The sequence below is a fragment of a genome, unplaced genomic scaffold (genome assembly GCF_019419815.1).
Source record: "Pyrus x bretschneideri cultivar Hongxiangsu unplaced genomic scaffold, Pyrus_bretschneideri_v1 Contig23, whole genome shotgun sequence".
Classification (NCBI taxonomy): Eukaryota; Viridiplantae; Streptophyta; class Magnoliopsida; order Rosales; family Rosaceae; genus Pyrus; species Pyrus x bretschneideri.
In genome coordinates, this window is record NW_025999535.1 from 5665342 (window position 1) to 5686635 (window position 21294).

At 36.2% G+C, this 21294-nt stretch overlaps 1 protein-coding gene and 1 long non-coding RNA gene across 2 annotated transcripts; both read left to right on the forward strand.

Moving 5' to 3' along the window:
* Positions 1-162: 162 nt before the first annotated feature.
* LOC125478008 ((-)-germacrene D synthase-like) lies at positions 163-5470 on the forward strand. Its single transcript, XM_048585632.1, has 4 exons — positions 163-297; positions 373-430; positions 5064-5180; positions 5304-5470. The coding sequence occupies exons 1-4, from the start codon at positions 163-165 to the stop codon at positions 5468-5470; spliced, it is 477 nt and encodes a 158-aa protein (XP_048441589.1).
* A 4018-nt stretch (positions 5471-9488) lies between these two features.
* On the forward strand, positions 9489-10102 carry LOC125478085. The gene is made up of 2 exons (XR_007258899.1): positions 9489-9704; positions 9821-10102. It is a non-coding gene; the product is annotated as an uncharacterized LOC125478085 (long non-coding RNA).
* The last annotated feature ends 11192 nt before the right edge of the window (positions 10103-21294 follow it).

A 21294-nucleotide genomic window follows, 5' to 3' on the forward strand; every position in this document is an offset into this window, starting at 1 on the left:
AAATCTATTAGCAATTCAGGGCCTTTAAAATGATCAAAAACTGGGATAACAATAAAGATATTGGCAAAAAAACTGAACTTACCAATCATTGGTGACCCTCATATGATAAGAAACCTCCCATACTGCAGCCTCCAACGCCTATCCAAAAAATATCTAATCGCAATGGGATTGTTTCTTGCAGAAAAAGAAGAGGAACTTAGACCAAACAGGAAGCACACAGTGCGTTGGGTAGAAAGTCGCGAAAAAGAAGTGGAATCAGTGCAGGAAACAAAAGATCAGCGGAAGCAAACAGAGAAGGTGAGGTCCTCGAGAGAAAGAAATGAAAACCGAAAGGAAATTCGCTGTTTACCTTTATATCAAAATTATGAACAGGAATTTAATCTTATTTGGAACATCCTTAAGCAATCTTACCACAAAGCACATCACCCAGGTAGGTTCTATAGCATGTGTGGCCTGATCAGCCAACTGCGCGTGCCCCACCGTCGAGAACACCACGTCGACTCGCTCGATCGCCTTCACCAAACTCTCGTGATCGTATAGATCACCCTTTAAATTATAAATAAAAAGAAAATACAAATCAAGCAAAACCCAATTGGCTAATCGGATTAAAAAGCTACAAAATGCTGGTTTCGTCGTTTTTAGCAAGAAAGTGAGAGAGAACTCAAGATTGGAGATCCAGAAAATGCCAGGTTTTAGAACAAAAAATGCTAATGGTCAGGTTTCAGAGCAAGAAAAGCTTTTGTGAGACAGCGATCGAAAATGAAGGAAGGGTGTAGAACTCCAGGAACCGGACCAACGCGTCGACATCGTATAGAAACAGACGGGACGCGTGGCTCGTGAACAGTGCTGGAGCACTGAGGGTCAAAAAAATGAAACCAGAAGCTGGAGCAATAAGGGACGCGTGGGCAATCAGGGCAGAATGGTCCTTCTACTGTGGAGAAAGAGCAAAAAGTGGCACACAAAGGGGCGCCCGCGGGGGACCGGGGGCGGGTGGGGGGAGGTGGTTATGGGGTTTTTTCTCACTTCAATTTTTACTTTCTTTTAAATTTTATTTTTTATATTAATTGAGCTTTTAAGTCCAGATGTATGATAATAGAAGATGTGTTAAATTTGAAGTGGAAGTACTATGTGCTGATCTGGTCTATCTAATAGTAGTTTCACCGGGGAACCTTTAGGCCGGCACCTAGCCAATCCACTTCAACCCAGCAGATAAGCTGGCACCCAGCCCAAGCTGGTCTCTAGGCCAGCCCAGAATCAACAGAGTCATGGACCGGTCCATCTGATGCCAGTGTGGCGTCGAAGGGAATCTGAAATTTTTTCCTTTGTTTGATGATGAATGAAATTTGAACTAACTCAAGCATGGCTGCTTTCTTAGCCTTGACTCTTGATAGGGAGAACGTGTGTTTTAGTTATGAGATCCAAATTCCTATAATGCACCTTCAATGTTGATTGCACATTCTTCATTTATGGTTGCTACTCCTACTTTGTTTCTAAACGTCCATGCTGCTGTTTATTTAGTTTTCTCACTTTTGTTACTTGTAGTGAAATGTTTCTTCATTGTCGATGCCACAACATCGCGCGGGTTGAATTCTTAGTATACAACTAAAAGTTAGAGAGAAATACTAGCAACTTTTTCATTTCAACCTTCACACTTTTCTTCATACCACGTGTACTTGTACTAAAATACCATTATTTTTTTCCCTTTGTTAATATAATCCAAGGTAAATTATACTTAGCACACTCAAGTTTGGGTGTAGCATGGGTGGGTACCAGACTGGGAAGCGGAGAGGAGAAAGTTCGAAGCGGTGAATACTAACCAATAGAAGACTGCCGCGTCGGCAATTGTTGCTGAGCTACTCTGCCAAACTTAACTACAGCTATTGGCGGAATGGGAAGAGATCATGGAGATATTAACAAGGGCCCCCGGGCCAGTTGTGAGTGATAGCTTACCTTGTTACAAGTATTCTGCTAGCATGCAAAACTAAAAATTCAAATATTTTTTAATTGACAAACTAAAATTTTAACTATAAGATATATTATAATTTGCACTCTTAAAATTTGGTACAAATGTAACCTCATGCATTATTTTTAAGTCTATACAATTTCATACAAAGGAGTTACCTAAAATTGTAAATATTATACCTGGCTCGCCGGGCCTTGGGAACCATGCCAGCTACGACTCCATCGGCATATGGGAGAGTAGATGTCGGGAGAAGTACTCTGTGGGGGAGTGGTACTCCATGGTTTCATTCACCTTACCAATAGTGGATCTTGCGGAGAAGAAACGAGCACCAATGAGCTTGTGGTTGCAGAGGTTGGCTGGGTAGTGGATTCGAAGTCGGCGGAGAAGAAACTTGGTGGCAACATCATAGGAGGGGTGAAGCTATGAAGGCTAAGGAGGGGGCTGGGAATCATCCCCCGGGGCGTGGGGTGGGGGGAGGTGGTTATGGGGTTTTTTCTCACTTCAATTTTTATTTTCTTTTAAATTTTATTTTTTATATTAATTAAGCTTTTAAGTCCAGATGTATGATAATAGAAGATGTGTCAAATTTAAAGTGGAAGTATTATGTGCTGATCTGGTCTATCTAATAGCAGTTCCACCGGGGAACCTTTAGGCCGGCACCTAGCCAATCCACTCCAACCTAGCAGATAAGCTGGCACCCAGCCCAAGCTGGTCTCTAGGCCAGCCTAGAATCAACAGAGCCATGGACCGGTCCATCTGATGCCAATGTGGCGTCAAAGGGAATCTGAAATTTTTTTTGCACCAGGCACGTGCCAAGCATGCGAGATTGGGCGCATGTCGCCAACAAGAATTCAAACGCAGGGTTCGCATGCGCAGCACACTCAGCCAACAGATGGGGAGGCCATGTGGCCTGTCCTAGGCCGTTGGATTTCCAACGGTCAAAAAAATTTGAATTTGAATTTTGATCTGGACTGTTCAATCATAGATCAACGGTTCATGTTTTTCCCCCAAAAATTAAAAAAAAAAAAAGGCACAACAGTCAAAATTATGACTATTGCACGTGTCAACTTATAGGTTGTTGGATTTGAATATTTTTCAAATCCAACGATTCAGATTAATTAACTAAATTAAAATTGATTAAAAATTATGAAAAATTGTTAAAAAATACATAAAAAAATTTAATTTTTAAAAAAAAAAAATAAATAAATACGTAACCCTCATCTTCCACCTTACACCACATTTCAATATTTTCTACACTTTGAGAGAAAAAAATGACTTCGTGGAAGCTCATTAAAGATGTTACGTTGTGTGAATGTTGGGTTCACACTACTCATGACCCGACTACGGGTAATAAGATGGATAAGCGAGAAATGTGGAGTAAAATTACGAAAGCGTTTTGTGTTGTACATGGAAAAGACGCCAGAAGTAGTCAAGGTCTTCAAGGTCGTTAGAAAAAACTCAACGCATCCTTTACTTGTTGTAAAAACGCCATCTCTCATGCTTTCGGTAATCTGCGTAGTGGGACAAGTTTAGTGGATCATGTGACAATATTTTTATTTATTTATACGTATTCCACACGTGGCTTAACAAGATTGGTTGAAAATCTTATCGTAATCTTGACTAAATTATTGTAAACAGATAGTGACATGTGGCACGTTGGGATTAGTTGAAAGTCTTAGCAGAATTCTATTCACAAAATAGTATGTTCGGATAGTGACACGTGACATGACGAAATTGGTTAAAAATCCTATCCGAAATTAAAACTATTTTATTTATTTATTCTTTTATAAAAAAATTTAAAATATTTTAAATGGGCTGGGTGCCAGCGCATTTTATAGGGATGGAGATCGTTTGTGCCAGCGCATTTTTTAGACTTTGTGCCAGCACATTTTTTTAGGGGTGGAGATGCATTTGGCCTATTACTGTTCATTGGGGTCTATCACTATTCACTGAGTGAATTAAATGGGCTGGATGCTGGCATATTTTTTTAGGGGTGGAACTGCTCTAATAATTTCTCCTCCTTCATAATCACTCATGGGTAAACGCCATACCAATAGTACATCTAATTAATATGGCCAACTCTTATTTATATCAATTATTTGAATTTGGGGATGCTACACCATGCTCCGCTTCACCCACCGGGCCACCCCTTGAACTGCCCCCTCGCAAGTCGTAATTGTATATAAATAGCAAAGAACCACACACCTTCAACTCCTGCCAACCCTTTACCATTGAGGAAACATTCTCTAAATTAATTAGAATAGGCTTTTTAGCTAAAATGGTTCCTAAAATTTGTATAACTCTTCACTTTGGTCCTTGAGATTTGAAATCGATAGAATCGGTCCATAAGCTTGTTCACAATCAATCATTTTGGTCATTCTGTGAAAAATCTCCATAAAATAAGGATACAATGACAAAAATACCCTTAACTTTCGTCAAATCATTTTGACTTATTGTTTAATATATTGAGGGTAGTTTTATTATTTGTATCCTTGTTTAACATAATTTTTTACCGAATGATCAAAATGATTGATGGTGGACAATCTCAGGGACCACTTCTATTGATTTCAAATCTCAGAGACTAAGGTGAGGAGTTAGGCAAATCTCAAGGAACATTTTGGCTAAAAGGTGTTAACTACATTGAAATGTTTGGGAATTGAAGAGGAAATCAAGAAGGAACAATGAACAGAAGGATGAACACAGAGATCTTAGAAAGAGAGTTTAGAGAGAGAAATATGATTTATATTAACTGAAAGAATGAAGATTACACACTTTGTTTTTATATAGTAAGCCTAACAACTAGTACTAATAATGTTAATCCGCGTTCAACAAATTTCTCTCCCACCATTTGGGGCCATCATTTCTTATCATATACTTCTATCGTACGGAAATTCATTTAGACTAATAGTTTGTGAAATATATGTTTCCATTTTTCCTTTCTTTCTTTATTTCTAATTCCCTTGCAATTTGTCTTTTCAGGAAATAAATATAGAAGAAGAGCAACATGTTCAAGAACTGAAAGTGAAGAGGATGATAATGGCTCCAATACCTAGTAATCCTTTGTAAAAATTCGAATTGATTGATGCCATTAAGTGCTTAGGCATCTCCCGCCATTTCGAAAATGAGATTAGGGACTGTTATCACCATGGAACTGAACGAAGTGATGACGATGATCTTCACGCTGCTGCTTTCTATTTTCGATTGCTTAGACAACAAGGTTATAATATTTCATGTGGTAACTTCTCAGTGCTCATGGCTTGTTCGATAGCTATGTGTGGATTAAATTTCTTCCTCTAATTAAGCACGTAATGCATGCATTAATTAATTGTTTTTGAAGCAGACATGTTCAACAAGTTCAAGGACGTCAACAATGCGAAATTTAAGGAATCACTCACGAATGATGTCGTGGGACTACTAAGCTTGTATGAAGCTACACATCTGAGGGTACACGGAGGGGATATACTAGAAGAGGCATTAAGCTTTACCACCACTCATCTCGAGTCATGACACATCTCGACCAGAGTCGAGATGTGCTAGCCGTCACGTGAGAGTGACATAGCCAAATGCACAACAGAAGTGATAATAATAAGAAAATATGAATAAATAAAAACCAAAACTAAACTTGTTTAACTAGAGATAATATGTAAGTGTGTTAAAGTGATCAAGTATAAGATACACGCATATCAGAGCATAGGTAAAATGAAAGTGCAGTCAAACTAACTAAGTACTCATTATACAAACAGGGAGAAGATCCCTAATTTTATTTAGTAGAACGTCAGAATTGCCTAGTAGTCCTTGTGAGCCACCAAAGATGAACAGCTACCTAAAACCTAGAGGGGCACAAAACAGAAGGGTGAGTGGGCAAAAACAAAGCGTTTGAAAACATATTTATCTTTTATGAACATAATAACCCTTCTCCGTAAAACTCGTATTACGTAGGTATGCAAATCAATGCACTAGAGTAGCGAAAACTGAAGTGTGCCATGTCATAATATCTCAGCAATAGTAAATGTAAGCCAGGTGTGAAACTGATACAAAATAGTATGCCAGTTGGAGTCACCTAACGTGACCTATACGATCGGACCTATAGCTTATCAATCTAGGCTAGTACACGAGTCGGAGTTACCTAGTGTGACCTGTATGACAGGCTAGGTATAAATATGTACGCTCAAGTGCTACGATCATGTGAAGGCTGTGCGATAATTCACAGGTCACCTATGAGTCAGAACCACCTATTGTGGTCTATACGATCACGTGAAGGATGTGCGATAATTCACAGGTCACCTATGAGTTGGAACCACCTATTGTGGTCAAAGTTTTTGTGGAATTAGAATTATTTGTTCAATTAGGATATCATTATTTTCTGTTTCAAGTTAATTAGTCTTGTATCTTGTTGTATTATAAATATGACAAAGAAGGATATACATCAAGGGAAATCGAACTAATTAAATCCAAATGTTAGGAGGGGTGAAACTATGAAGGCTAAGGAGGGGGCTGGGAATCATCGGGGAGGGAGGTGGCTATGGGGTTTTTTCTTTCTTCAATTTTTATTTTTTATATTAATTAAGCTTTTAAGTCTAACTGTATAATAATAGAAGATGTGTCAAATTTGAAGTGGAAGTACTATGCGCTGATGTGGTTTACCTAATAATTGCTTCTCCTTCACAATCACGCATGGGTAAACGCCATACCAATAGTACAACTAATTAATACGGCCAACTCTTATTTATATCAATTATTTTTTAATTTGGGGATGCTACGCCATGCTCCGCCCCACCCACTGTGCCATCCATTGAATCGCCCCCTCACAAGTCACAACTGTATAAAAATATCGAAGAACCACACACCTTCAACTCCCGCCAGCCCTCTACAATTGAGGAAACATTCTTTGAATTAATTAGAATAGGCTTTTTAGCCTAACTCCTCACTTTGATTTCTGAGATTTGAAATCAATAGACTTGGTTATTGAGTTTGTTCACCATCAATCATTTTGGTTAGGCTTTTTAGCCAAAATGGTCTCTGAGATCTGCATAACACATCACTTTGGTTCCTAAGATTGATTTCTATTATTTTGGTTATTCCGTTAAAAATCTGCATAACACATCACTTTGGTTCAAGACAAAATTAACAAGTGGCATAAGTATACCAATTAATCGTGGTATGACTATATGTTAGTAACATGTGCTAGTGCATAATTCTATGTTGCCATAAATAGTGCGTGTTTGTCCATGTGGGAGAATTAATATATGTTGTGGACTTCACACTCATTAAAATTTTTTAGGCAATAAGCTAAACAACAGGTTGATCATCACGAATTTGGTATGGAAATATCATCACAAATTTGGTATGGAAATACTTCTTGCTGGTTCAAAATTTCTTATTATTGAAGAGCTTGTAAATCATTCTGATTAGTATCTTGACTAGTTAGTATACTTGATTAACTTGATGACTTACTAAGGGAAAAAAAAAAAGAAAAAAAAGAAGTCATTCTGACTGGTAACTAGTCATTAAATATGTTGTGGCTTCATACTCATTAAATGTTAGCGAATGTTGTTGGTAAATATGTTGTGGGCTTCATACTTATTTCAGTTGTAGAGATAAAACTTTATGTTAGTTTGCTTTTGTTTTATCTATGGTTTAAATGTTATTGATGAACAAGTATAGTGAAACATGGAATTGACAAGAAACTTGACCGGTCAATACATTTGGTTGATCTGATGATTGAGAAGAAAAGCTAGAGGCAAATATATTCTTCAATACGGGGAAAACATCTTTAATGTGTGCCTTGTGTTTTATGTTTTTATTAAGTAAATCGAATATAATTAATTTCTGTCCATACAGGACTCTGGAATTATATGCCTTTTGTTATATGTATAAAACAATTAGTGAAAAGTCTTATGAATTTGTCAAATGTTTGATCAACAAACTGACTAGTCTGTTATGTATAATTTTTAGTTCCATGAATCATTTCTATGTAGTTCTCTTGTAGAGATAAAGTCAAAAGGTCAGTAAATTTTGTTGAGCTCGCAAATTCTTTTGTTGTAAATCCCATAACAAAGCTTTATCAATGGGAGTAAAAGGAATTTATTTCATTTTAAACAGCATGTTTCGAGTATAGGACTGCAACCTTTTGTTGATTGGCATTGAATGTGGGAGCAAGGTGTTCAAGTTTATGTTCTGAATATTCAATTGTTGTTTCGATTCAATCTCGTATTATTCACTTGTAACCAAAACAAGGTGAAGTTTCTGATGAGTTGTCTCACTAATGGTGTTGATCTTTGCAAAGTAATGATATGAAGTATGTCGTTTAACTTCATGGGACCAAAAGACATGTGGGAGCAATACTGGTACCGTTGTGCTTCCATCTTAAACCCTCCAGTTTGCAACTTTATAATTGATGAGATTGGTTTTGTGATTTTAGAGTACGAATGCAAAAAGCTTGTATCATGTGTTCTAAAGTTCGAACTAATGAATCATTATAGTTAGTTGAAAAGTCATGTTTTTCTAATGTCAGTCAGTGATCACCTTTATTTGTATGGAACGTATTAGTGATAGCTTGATCATACTTATGTGGAAGAATGTAACCTCCCTGGATCTTAATTAATTAGCTTTAGCAAGCTGACGATCTGAAAGGATAGTTAGTGCTTGTGCCTCTGGCTGCGCGAGGGACCGATTATTGTAAATCCAGTTGCCAGATTTGTTGCTTAATTATATGGTTTGTTGAGATTAAAGAATAGTGATTAATTAGCCTCAAAGCAAGTATTCAAAGAGTGAAAGATGTGATTGGGTGAATAGGAATATGGTCAAACATAACAGGTGCACATGCGTACGATGCACCAATTTTCCAATTGCATAAAAATAGAGAGAAAGAGGGAGAGATGATTAATATTAAAGTGGCTCTGATATTATGTAGAATTATTAGAGAGATGGGCCATATGGCTCACTTTCAACAACATCGATATTGTCCCCAACTTGGTAATTACCACCTGCACAGTTCGTCAGGTGTGAGATTTTATTACAAAAGACATTGGTGTTAGTTGGAGTAGAATTAGAATAATTAATCTCTTATTTTCTTATTAATACGAATGATATGAAACATTTCAACAAGAGCTTCAGAGGGCATCTCAATTAGAAATTTTCAATATTCTTTTTTCCTCTTTGATAAAAATAAACAAAATTACACAGAAGAAAATAAAAAAAATTCATACATGTGCTTGTAGAAGAAAACTTGGTACTCTGCGGGACCAACAGGCGACGGTTTCGTGCTCATTCCTCCTTCTTTCCTGATTCTCTTGTGCATGCTTTTTCCCGGTCCACTTTGATGGACACCTAATTTTTGCGGTTTATTATTTTTAAAATCAAATTACTTAAAATACACAGGATTAATTATTTTAATTTTGAACGATGATGTGGCAAGATCAGAGCGGGCTAGGCTCCCCTTACCAGAGCGATAGTCCACACCATACGAATATACCCGAGGCAAAATGCGGCCGTGGCACAAAACGTGCACATGAGTGCAGCGAAATAAAACCCGGACGCGTCCCCTGTCAAAAAACCGGATTGGATAATCGGCGACAGGTCCGAACTTTGTAATTGGGGGGATTAGTTCTGGTTGGGGGTCTTCGGTCAACAAACAAAAAATAACGCAAAAACAATTACAGGGACGAAGAACAAGTAGCAATATCGCAAAGTCCGCGTTTGGGAAAAACCCTAGACTCCCTCCCCCAATTCGATCAAGAAAGTAAGATTTCAATTTTTAGGGTTTTTTTTTTTTTTTTTAATTTATTTCGGCCTGCGATTGTTCAGTTCAGGACAATCAGTTGAGAACTTGAGATGGTGTAATTTTTAATTTTGTAGGGGGATTTTGGTGGCTAGATCGGTCCCTGTGGAGGCTATGTGCTCGTTTTTCTGGTTTCGGGGTTGATTAAATTATTGGTCCGGAGGTGATTCTGTACTTTCTGGGCCTTCATTTTTGGCGGTGAAAATGGATTTGGTAGCTAGTTGCAAGGCATCTTTGTTGTTTTTTTTTATTTGATTACACTTTTTTTCTTGATGCTTGTTGTATTAGTTGCTGAATTTGCTGGAAAAAGTCGAGTTTGCGGCGATTGTTTATTCAATTTGATGGATGATGCAATTTTGCAAGAGAGTTTTAACGAAAAATCCTTGGTACTGTTTACTTTAACGAAAAATCAGATTTTTACATTAAAAAAAATCAACACTGGTACTATTCATTTCATCATTTATCTTGTCCTTATCATTAATATTCAAAGCTTTTAACCATTTTTTATTAGTTTTCCTATTTTGTAATGGGTGGAGTTTTGGCATTTGTGCCTTCATTTTTGTCATTAATTTTTTTTCAATTCATTCGATTTAACGGTATTTTTTAGTGTCACACTCACAAGCTTCAACAAAAATATTTGAACAAAAATGTACTCAAACAAAAAAGCTTCAAAAGTAGCTTTATATAATATATCAAATAATACATGATTATTTTCTTCATTTTAAAAATATTTTTTAATAATTAATTTTTTTAATAGTTTTTTTTAATTAATACCTTACAATAGGCTAGTAATAATGTGACTCAATAGGTTGTTCATTAAATATTATTTTCTTTATTTTTAAACATGTTAAAAACATCTTAAAAGACATGTAATACTCGTTATTAAAAAAGTTTTTCGCATGCGGATAATAATATGATTAAATTAGTTGTCAAACGATTATTTTTTATTTTTTTAACAAACGATATTATCTGCACTAAGGGAGAAGGGGTGGACTTAATCTCACAATGAGTTAACAATAATGTGATTCAATCTGTTGTTTATTCAATATTAGTTTCTCTATTTTTAATGTAAATTCTATAAAAATCGATTTTATTATGTGAATTTAACTATTTTAATTAGTTTATAAGAAGTTTCTTCTAGCAATAAACATTATTTTTTCCATTCTTAATGTATGTTCTATAGAGATCGATTTTATTATGTGAATTTATCTGCTTTAATTGGTTTAAGAGAGGTTTCTTCTAGCATGATCTAAGATTATTCATTTACTTCAAATATTTGATTTTTTTTTGTTGTAAATTTACGCATATAAATACATTTAAAATATGTAAATCGTTCATAACATACTGTGATTTAAAAAATATATTATGCATGAAGACTATCCAAAATTCGTCTTTAAAGAATCTTAGAATACGGATGCTCATGACAGAGACGATCCAAAATCTATCTTCTTAGCAAATGCAAATCATATTTCTTAATTATATATTGATAGACCCGCGAATCCAGGAAGGTTGCATTAATTAATTAGCTTTAGCAAGCTGACGATCTGAAGGATAGTTAGTGCTTGTGCCTCTGGCTGCGCGAGGGACTGATTATTGTAAATCCAGTTGCTAGATTTGTTGCTTAATTATATGGTTTGTTGAGATTAAAGAATAGTGATTAATTAGCCTCAAAGCAAGTATTCAAAGAGTGAAATATGTGATTGGGTGAATAGGAATATGGTCAAACATAACAGGTGCACATGCGTACGATGCACCAATTTTCCAATTGCATAAAAATAGAGAGAAAGAGGGAGAGATGATCAATATTAAAGTGTTTCTTGTAGGTACCATGGGACCGTATACATGGAATCAAGATTCTCTGCCAGTGGACTCAGAAATCTGTGTCGTTTAAAAAAGAAAGATTCGAACTTTTGATTTTTAATGAGATGAGCTAGTAACATGAGCTAATAAAGACTGTAAAAATTTAAATAAGTGGTCTAGATTTCTCAATCATTCAGCTTTAGAGAGCATCTCAATTAGCAATTTTCAATACTCTTGTTTCCTCTTTGATAAAAAGAAACAAAATTATACAGAAGAAATTAAAAAGAATGAAACTTTAATGAAAAACTACCGGTATTGTTTACTTTAACGAAAAACCATATTTTTACACTAAAAAATTAATTCTAGTATTATTCATTTTATTTTTTATTTTATCTTTATCATTAAAACTCAAAGTTTTCAAATCTTTTTCATTAATTTTCTTTAAAAAGAATTCATACATGTGGTTGTAGAAGAAAAATTGGTACTCTGCGAGACCCCACAAGCGATGGTTTCGTCCTCTTTACTCTTTTTTTTTTTTGGGTTGAATCTTTCCTGCTTTCCTGATTCTCTTTTTCCCGGTCCACTTTGATGGCCACCTAATCGTACGGTTTATTAATTTTAAAATCAAATTAAAACATTTTCTAACACTAATTGTGTTATGAAAGCATAATAAGCATAACCATAATTGAGCACTATCGAAAACAATAAAGCCGTTAAACCACGCTCTACTAGTCAGAACATATAATCAGAAATTACCCAAAATGATATTAGTTTGTACTTGCAGATGTAGGCATGACTAATGTACGAAGAGTCTGACTTTCTCTTCTCTTAGTTTCGACAAAGTTCTGCTCTCAATAGGACAAGCTTTTTGAATAAGTTAAATGGAGAAGAGAGGCCAAGACATGTCTTTTAATTATAGGATTGTAACTGCTCCTCCTATCATGGTAGCAGTTTTTATCCACTTCCAAGAGGTTGTAATTGCCTCTTATTTCGCAATTGAGTTCTTTGGTTTTCCCTCCATAATGTTCAATACCGGTTTAAACATTACTAAGTCCAATTCCAACGTCAGTCCTTTCATTTGTATGTCCACATATACATCTTTAAGTGATAGATTGTTCTTACTCACTCACCTTATGGAAAATTCTTACATTCTCTCACATAAGTATGATCAAGCTATCACTAATATGTTCCATACAAATAAAGGTGATCACTGACTGAAATTAGAAAAACATGACTTTTCAACTAACTATAATGATTCATTAGTTCGAACTTTAGAAAACATGATACAAGCTTTTTGCATTCGTACTCTAAAATCACAAAACCAATCTCATCAATTATAAAGTTGCAAACTGGAGGGTTTAAGATGGAAGCACAACGGTACCAGTATTGCTCCCACATGTCTTTTGGTCCCATGAAGTTAAACGACATACTTCATATCATTACTTTGCAAAGATCAACACCATTAGTGAGACAACTCATCAGAAACTTCACCTTGTTTTGGTTACAAGTGAATAATATGAGATTGAATCGAAACAACAATTGAATATTCAGAACATAAACTTGAACACCTTGCTCCCACATTCAATGCCAATCAACAAAAGGTTGCAGTCCTATACTCGAAACATGCTGTTTAAAATGAAATAAATTCCTTTTACTCCCATTGATAAAGCTTTGTTATGGGATTTACAACAAAAGAATTTGCGAGGTCAACAAAATTTACCGACTTTTTGACTTTATCTCTACAAGAGAACTACATAGAAATGATTCATGCAACTAAAAATTATACATAACAGACTAGTCAGTTTGTTGATCAAACATTTGACAAATTCATAAGACTTTCACTAATTGTTTTATACATATAACAAAGGGCATATAATTCCAGAGTCCTGTATGGACAGAAATTAATTATATTCGATTTACTTAATAAAAACATAAAACACAAGGCACACATTAAAGATGTTTTCGCCGTATTGAAGAATATATTTGCCTCTAGCTTTTCTTCTCAATCATCAGATCAACCAAATGTATTGACCGGTCAAGTTTCTTGTCAATTCCATGTTTCACTATACTTGTTCATCAATAACATTTAAACCATAGATAAAACAAAAGCAAACTAACATAAAGTTTTATCTCTACAACTGAAATAAGTATGAAGCCCACAACATATTTACCAACAACATTCGCTAACATTTAATGAGTATGAAGCCACAACATATTTAATGACTAGTTACCAGTCAGAATGACTTCTTTTTTTTCTTTTTTTTTCCCTTAGTAAGTCATCAAGTTAATCAAGTATACTAACTAGTCAAGATACTAATCAGAATGATTTACAAGCTCTTCAATAATAAGAAATTTTGAACCAGCAAGAAGTATTTCCATACCAAATTTGTGATGATATTTCCATACCAAATTCGTGATGATCAACCTGTTGTTTAGCTTATTGCCTAAAAAATTTTAATGAGTGTGAAGTCCACAACATATATTAATTCTCCCACATGGACAAACACGCACTATTTATGGCAACATAGAATTATGCACTAGCACATGTTACTAACATATAGTCATACCACGATTAATTGGTATACTTATGCCACTTGTTAATTTTGTCTTGAACCAAAGTGATGTGTTATGCAGATTTTTAACGGAATAACCAAAATAATAGAAATCAATCTTAGGAACCAAAGTGATGTGTTATGCAGATCTTAGGGACCATTTTGGCTAAAAAGCCTAACCAAAATGATTGATTGTGAACAAACTCAATAACCAAGTCTATTGATTTCAAATCTCAGAAATCAAAGTGAGGAGTTAGGCTAAAAAGCCTATTCTAATTAATTCAAAGAATGTTTCCTCAATTGTAGAGGGCTGGCGAGAGTTGAAGGTGTGTGGTTCTTCGATATTTTTATACAGTTCTGACTTTCGAGGGGGCGATTCAATGGGTGGCACAGTGGGTGGGGCGGAGCATGGCGTAGCATCCCCAAATTAAAAAATAATTGATATAAATAAGAGTTGGCCGTATTAATTAGTTGTACTATTGGTATGGCGTTTACCCATGCGTGATTGTGAAGGAGAAGCAATTATTAGGTAAACCACATTAGCGCATAGTACTTCCACTTCAAATTTGACGCATCTTCTATTATTATACAGTTAGACTTAAAAGCTTAATTAATATAAAAAATAAAAATTGAAGAAAGAAAAAACCCCATAGCCACCTCCCTCCCCGATGATTCCCAGCCCCCTCCTTAGCCTTCATAGTTTCACCCCTCCCAACATTTGGATTTAATTAGTTCGATTTCCCTTGATGTATATCCTTCTTTGTCATATTTATAATACAACAAGATACAAGACTAATTAACTTGAAACAGAAAATAATGATATCCTAATTGAACAAATAATTCTAATTCCACAAAAACTTTGACCACAATAGGTGGTTCCGACTCATAAGTGACCTATGAATTATCGCACAGCCTTCACGTGATCGTATAGACCACAATAGGTGGTTCTGACTCATAGCAAGTATTCAAAGAGTGAAAGATGTGATTGGGTGAATAGGAATATGGTCAAACAAAACAGATCGTTATTTTTTGTTTGTTGACCGAAGACCCCCAACCAGAACTAATCCCCCCAATTACAAAGTTCGGACCTGTCGCCGATTATCCAATCCGGTTTTTTGACAGGGGACGCGTCCGGGTTCTATTTCGCTGCGCTCATGTGCACGTTGTGTGCCACGGCCGCATTTTTGCCTCGGGTATATTCGTATGGTGTGGACTATCGCTCTAGTAAGGGGAGCCTAGCCCGCTCTGATCTAAATTAATCCTGTGTATTTTAAGTAATTTGATTTTAAAAATAATAAACCGTAAAATTAGGTGTCCATCAAAGTGGATCTCTCACGTGTGATCCACTAATTGGGTCTCATATGAGGGGATGTTGAAATGTCTCAAATCGACCGTATCAATAAGAAAATAAGAGTTTAAATATCCTAACCCCACTCCAACTAACACCGAGACCTTTTGTGATAAAACTCCACACCTGATGGATTGTTCATGTGGTAATTACCAAGTTAGGGATAATATCTATGTTGTTGGAAGTGGACATTTGGCCCGTCTATCTGATAATTCTACAAAAAAAATTGGGGTTTAATTATGTGATATTATTCTTCTCACCAAGGAAGGAAATATATTGTACAAGATTGATTTACAAGGAAAGAAACATCAAATAATATCTATCCTAATTACATCCTGATTACAAGGACCCAAACAGGTAACTAAACTAATTACAAAGGTCAACTCTCAAACACTCCTCCTCAAGTTGGTGCATAAATGTCGTTCATGCACAACTTGACGAGAGAGTTGTAGAACGCTTGACTCGCAGTAGTTTTAGTTAAAATGTCTGCTAATTGATCCTCTGACTTTACGAACGGGAATTGAACAACTTTAGTTGGGAAATTTCAACAACTCTATGTTTGGTGTGAACGATTGAGAAATCTAAACCACTTATTTAAATTTTTATGGTCTTTATTAGCCCATGTCACTGGATCACCTCACTACAAATCAAGAATTCGAATCTCTCTCTTTTAAACAACACATATTTCTGAGTCTGCTGGCAGAGAATCTTTATTCCATGCATGCAGTCCCATGATGCACTTTAATATTAATCATCTCTCTCTCTCTCTCTCTCTCTCTCTCTCTCTCTATTTTTATGCAATTTGAAATTGGTGCATCGTATGCATGTGCACCTCCTATGTTTGACCATATTCCTATTCACCCAATCACATCTTTCATTCTTTGAATACTTGCTTTGAGGCTAATTAATCACTATTCTTTAATCTCAACTAACTATATAATCAAGCAGCTAAATGTAGCAACTGGATTTACAATAATCAGTCCCACGCGGAGCGAGAGGCACAAGCACTAACTATCCTTTCAGACCGTCAGCTTGCTAAAGCTAATTAATTAGCATGCAACCTCCCTGGATTAGCGGGTCTATCAATATATAATTAAGAAATATGATTTGCATTTGCTAAGAAGATGGATTTTGGATCGTCTCCGTCAGGAGCATCCGTATTCTATGATTCTCTGAAAACAGATTTCGAATTGTCTTTGTGCATAATGCATTTTTTGAATCACAATATGTTATGCGCGACTTACACATTTAAAATGTATTTATATACCATTTGAAATTGGTGCATCGTATGCGTGTGCACCTGCTATGTTTGACCATATTCCTATTCACCCTATAACATCTTTCATTCTTTGAATACTTGCTTTGAGGCTAATTAATCACTATTCTTTAATCTCAACTAACTATATAATTAAGCAACTAAATCTAGCAACTGGATTTACAATAATCAGTCCCACGCGGAGCCAGAGGCAGCACTAACTATCCTTTCAGATCGTCAGCTTGCTAAAGCTGATTAATTAGCATGCAACCTCCCTGGATTAGTGGGTCTATCAATATATAATTAAGAAATATGATTTGCATTTGCTAAGAAGATGGATTTTGGATCGTCTCCGTCAAGAGCATCCGTATTCTAAGATTCTCTGAAGATGGATTTTGGATCGTTTCCGTCAGGAGCATCCATATTCTAAGATTCTCTGAAGACGGATTTCGGATTGTCTTCGTGCATAATGCATTTTTAGAATCACAGTGTGCTATGCACGACTTACACATTTTAAATGTATTTATATACAATTTGAAATTGGTGCATCGTCTGCATGTGCACCTGCTATGTTTGACAATATTCCTATTCACCCTATCACATCTTTCATTCTTTGAATACTTGCTTTGAGGCTAATTAATCACTATTCTTTAATCTCAACTAGCTATATAATTAAGCAACTAAATCTAGCAACTGGATTTACAATAATCAGTCCCACGCGGAGCCAGAGGCAGCACTAACTATCCTTTCAGATCGTCAGCTTGCTAAAGCTAATTAATTAGCATGCAACCTCCCTGGATTAGCGGGTCTATCAATACATAATTAAGAAATATGATTTGCATTTGCTAAGAAGATGGATTTTGGATAGTCTCCGTGCAAAATATATTTTTTGAATCACGGGGTGCTATGTACCACTTACACATTTTAAATGTATTTATATGCGTAAATTGACAAAGGGAAAGTTAAATATTTGAAGTAAATGAATCATTTTAGATCATGCTAGAAGAAACCCCTCATGAACCAATTAAAGCAGCTGAATCCATCTAATAAAATCGGTCTCTATAGAATTTACATTAAAAATAGAGAAAATAATATTTAATAAACAACTGATTGAATCACATTATTGCTAGCATGTTGTGAGGCTAAGCCCACCTCCATCTCCCTTAGTGTAGATAATATCGTTTTTAAAATAAAAAAAAATCATTTGACAACTAATTTAATCACATTATTATCCACGTGTGAAAAACCTTTTTTATAACCTGCATTACACGCATCTTAAGATGTTTTGAACATGTTTAAAAATAGAGAAAATAAAATTGAATGAATAGCTGATTGAATCACATTATTGCTAATCTATTGTAAGGTACTAATTAAAAAAAACATCACCTCCTTACAATGGGCTAGCAATAATGTGATTCAATTAATTGTTTATTAAATATTATTTTCTCTGTTCTTAATGTAAATTCTATAGAGACCGATTTTATTATGTGGATTCAGTTGCTTTAATTGGTTTCTTCTAGAATGATCTAAGATTATTCATTTACTTCAAATATTTAACTTTCCTTTTGTCAATTTACGCATATAAATACATTTAAAACGTGTAAGTCGCGCGTAGCAAGCCGTGATTCGCGTGTAATGCCTATGATAAAAAAAAAAAAAATGTCTTTTGCACATGAATAATAATATGATTAAATTAGTTGTTAAATTAAAAAAAAACGATATTATCTATACTAAGGGGAGGGAGTGGGCTTAGTGTAACATCCCACATCGCCCAGGGGAGTAATTCTTAAATGTATATTCTCATCCCTACCTAGCACGAGGCTTTTTGGGAGTTCACTGGCTTCGAGTTCCATGGGAACTTCGAAGTTAAGCGAGTAGCGCGCGAGAGCACTCCCATGATGGGTGACCCACTGGGAAGTTCTCGTGTGAGTTCCCAGAAACAAAACCGTGAGGGCGTGGTCGGGGCCCAAAGCGGACAATATCGTGCTACGGTGGTGGAGCGGGCTCGGGTTGTGGTGGGGGCCCGGGCCGGGATGCGACAATTTGGTATCAGAGCCTAACCCTGGCCGTGTGTGTGCCGACGAGGACGTCGAGCCCCTAAGGGGGGTGGATTGTAACATCCCACATCGCCCAGGGAGTGATCCTTAAATGTATATTCCCATCCCTACCTAGCACGAGACATTTTGGGAGCTCACTGGCTTCGAGTTCTATGGGAACTTCGAAGTTAAGCGAGTAGCGCGCGAGAGCACTCCCATGATGGGTGACCCACTGGGAAGTTCTCGTGTGAGTTCCCAGAAACAAAACCGTGAGGGCGTGGTCGGGGCCCAAAGTGAACAATATCGTGCTACGGTGGTAGAGCGGGCTCGGGTTGTGGTGGGGGCCCGGGCCGGGATGCGACACTTAGCCTCTTAAAGGGCTAGAAATAATGTGATTTAATCAGTTGTTTATTAAAAATTATTTTCTCTATTCTTAATGTAAATTTTATAGAGACCGCTTTTATTATGTGGATGTGATTCAATCAGCTTTTTATTAAATATTATTTTATCTATTTTTAAACACGTTCAAAACATCTTAAGAGGCGTATAATGCTGGTTATAAAAAAAGGTCTTTCGTATGCAGATAATAATGTGATTAAATTACTTGTCAAATGATTGGTTTTTTTTTTTTAACAAACGATATTATCTATGACACACCCCGACCGAGATCAGGGCATGCTGGCCGTCACGTGGAAGAACTAGCTAGGGGGCAAAGTGGTCATTATTGTGACATCCCACATCGCCCAGGGGAGTGATCCTTATATGTGTATTCTCATCCCTACTTAGCACGAGGCCTTTTGGGAGCTCACTGGCTTCGGGCTCCGTAGGAACTCCGAAGTTAAGTTAGAAGAGGGCTAGAGCACTCCCATGATGGGTGACCCACTGGGAAGTTGCTCGTGAGTTCCCAAAAACAAAACCGTGAGGGAATGGTAAGCCCAAAGCGGACAATATCGTGCTACGGTGGTGGAGCGGGCTCGGGAAGTGGTCCGCCCCGGGCCGGGATGTGACAATTTGGTATCTGAGCCTAACCCTGGTCGTGTGTGTGCCGACGAGGACGTCGGGCCCCTAAGGGGGGTGGATTGTGACATCCCACATCGCCCAGGGGAATGATCCTTATATGTGTATTCCCATCCCTACTTAGCACGAGGCCTTTTGGGAGCTCACTGGCTTCGGGCTCCGTAGGAACTCCGAAGTTAAGCGAGAAGAGGGCTAGAGCACTCCCATGATGGGTGACCCACTGGGAAGTTGCTCGTGAGTTCCCAAAAACAAAACCGTGAGGGAATGGTAAGCCCAAAGCGGACAATATCGTGCTACGGTGGTGGAGCGGGCCCGGGAAGTGGTCCGCCCCGGGCCGGGATGTGACAATCTACACTAAGGGGGAGGGGATGAGCTTAGCCTCATAATGGACTAACAATAATGTGATTCAATCAGTTCTTTATTAAAAATTATTTTCTCTATTCTTAATGTAAATTCTATAGAGGCCGATTTTATTATGTGGATTCAGCTACTTTAATTGGTTTATGAGAGATTTCTTCTAGGATGATCTAAGATTATTCCTTTACTTCAAATATTTTGACTTTCCTTTTGTTAAGTTACGAATGTAAATATATTGAAAATGTATAAGTCGCGCATAGCACGCCGTGATGCAAAATATAGTAAGCATAAATATGTGACCTACATTATCTTCTTCTTCTTATATATAAAGCCAACAAGCTCAATGAACGAGCTTCACAAAAAATAATTGAACAAAAATGCCACTTAAACAAAAAATTTCAAAAGCAACCCAAAATAATGCATAAAATGTGGTAGGGGTATTTTTGTCATTTTAACAATGTTTTTTATAATTTTTTTTTACAGTTTTTTTTAATTAATACCTCACAATAGGCTAGCAATAATGTGATTTAATCAGTTGTTCATTAAATATTATTTTCTCTATTTTTAAACACGTTCAAAACATCTTAAGAGACGTGTAATGAAAGTTATAAAAAAGGACTTTCGCACGCTGATAATAATATGAATAAATTAGTTGTCAAATGATTGTTTTTTTTTTTTTTTTTAACAAACAATGTTATCTACACTAAGGGGGAGGGGGTGGTCTTAGTCTCACAATGAGCTAGCAATAATGTGATTCAATTAGTTTTTTTTTAAATATTATTTTCTCTATTCTTAATGTAAATTTTATAGAGATCGACCGATTTTATTATGTAGATTCAGCTGCTTTAATTGGTTTATGAGGGGTTTCTTCTAGCATGATTTAAGATTATCCATTTATTTCAAATATTTGACTTTCTTTTTGCCAATTTACGCGTATAAATACATTTAAAATGTGTAAGTCGCGCGTAGCACGCAGTGATTCAAAAAACGCCTTCTGCACTTGCTTACGAAGGCTAGTCTTCTATATATAAAGCCAACACTAAAGTGAATACTATTTTTTGGTGTCACAAGCTTCAAAAAAAACTTCAAAAGCCCAAAATAATGCATCAAATGTGGCAGGGGTATTTTCATCATTTTAATAATATTTTTTTAATTATTAATTTTTTTGTACAATTTTATTTAATTA

Bases quoted from the DNA above. Each gene is read 5' to 3' on its own strand.
- LOC125478008 (XM_048585632.1), top strand. From the start codon at position 163: ATGGGATTGTTTCTTGCAGAAAAAGAAGAGGAACTTAGACCAAACAGG. The intron at 298-372 runs GTGAGGTCCTCG...AATTATGAACAG, and splicing joins AGCGGAAGCAAACAGAGAAG to GAATTTAATCTTATTTGGAA. The intron at 431-5,063 runs GTAGGTTCTATA...TTAAGTGCTTAG, and splicing joins CCACAAAGCACATCACCCAG to GCATCTCCCGCCATTTCGAA.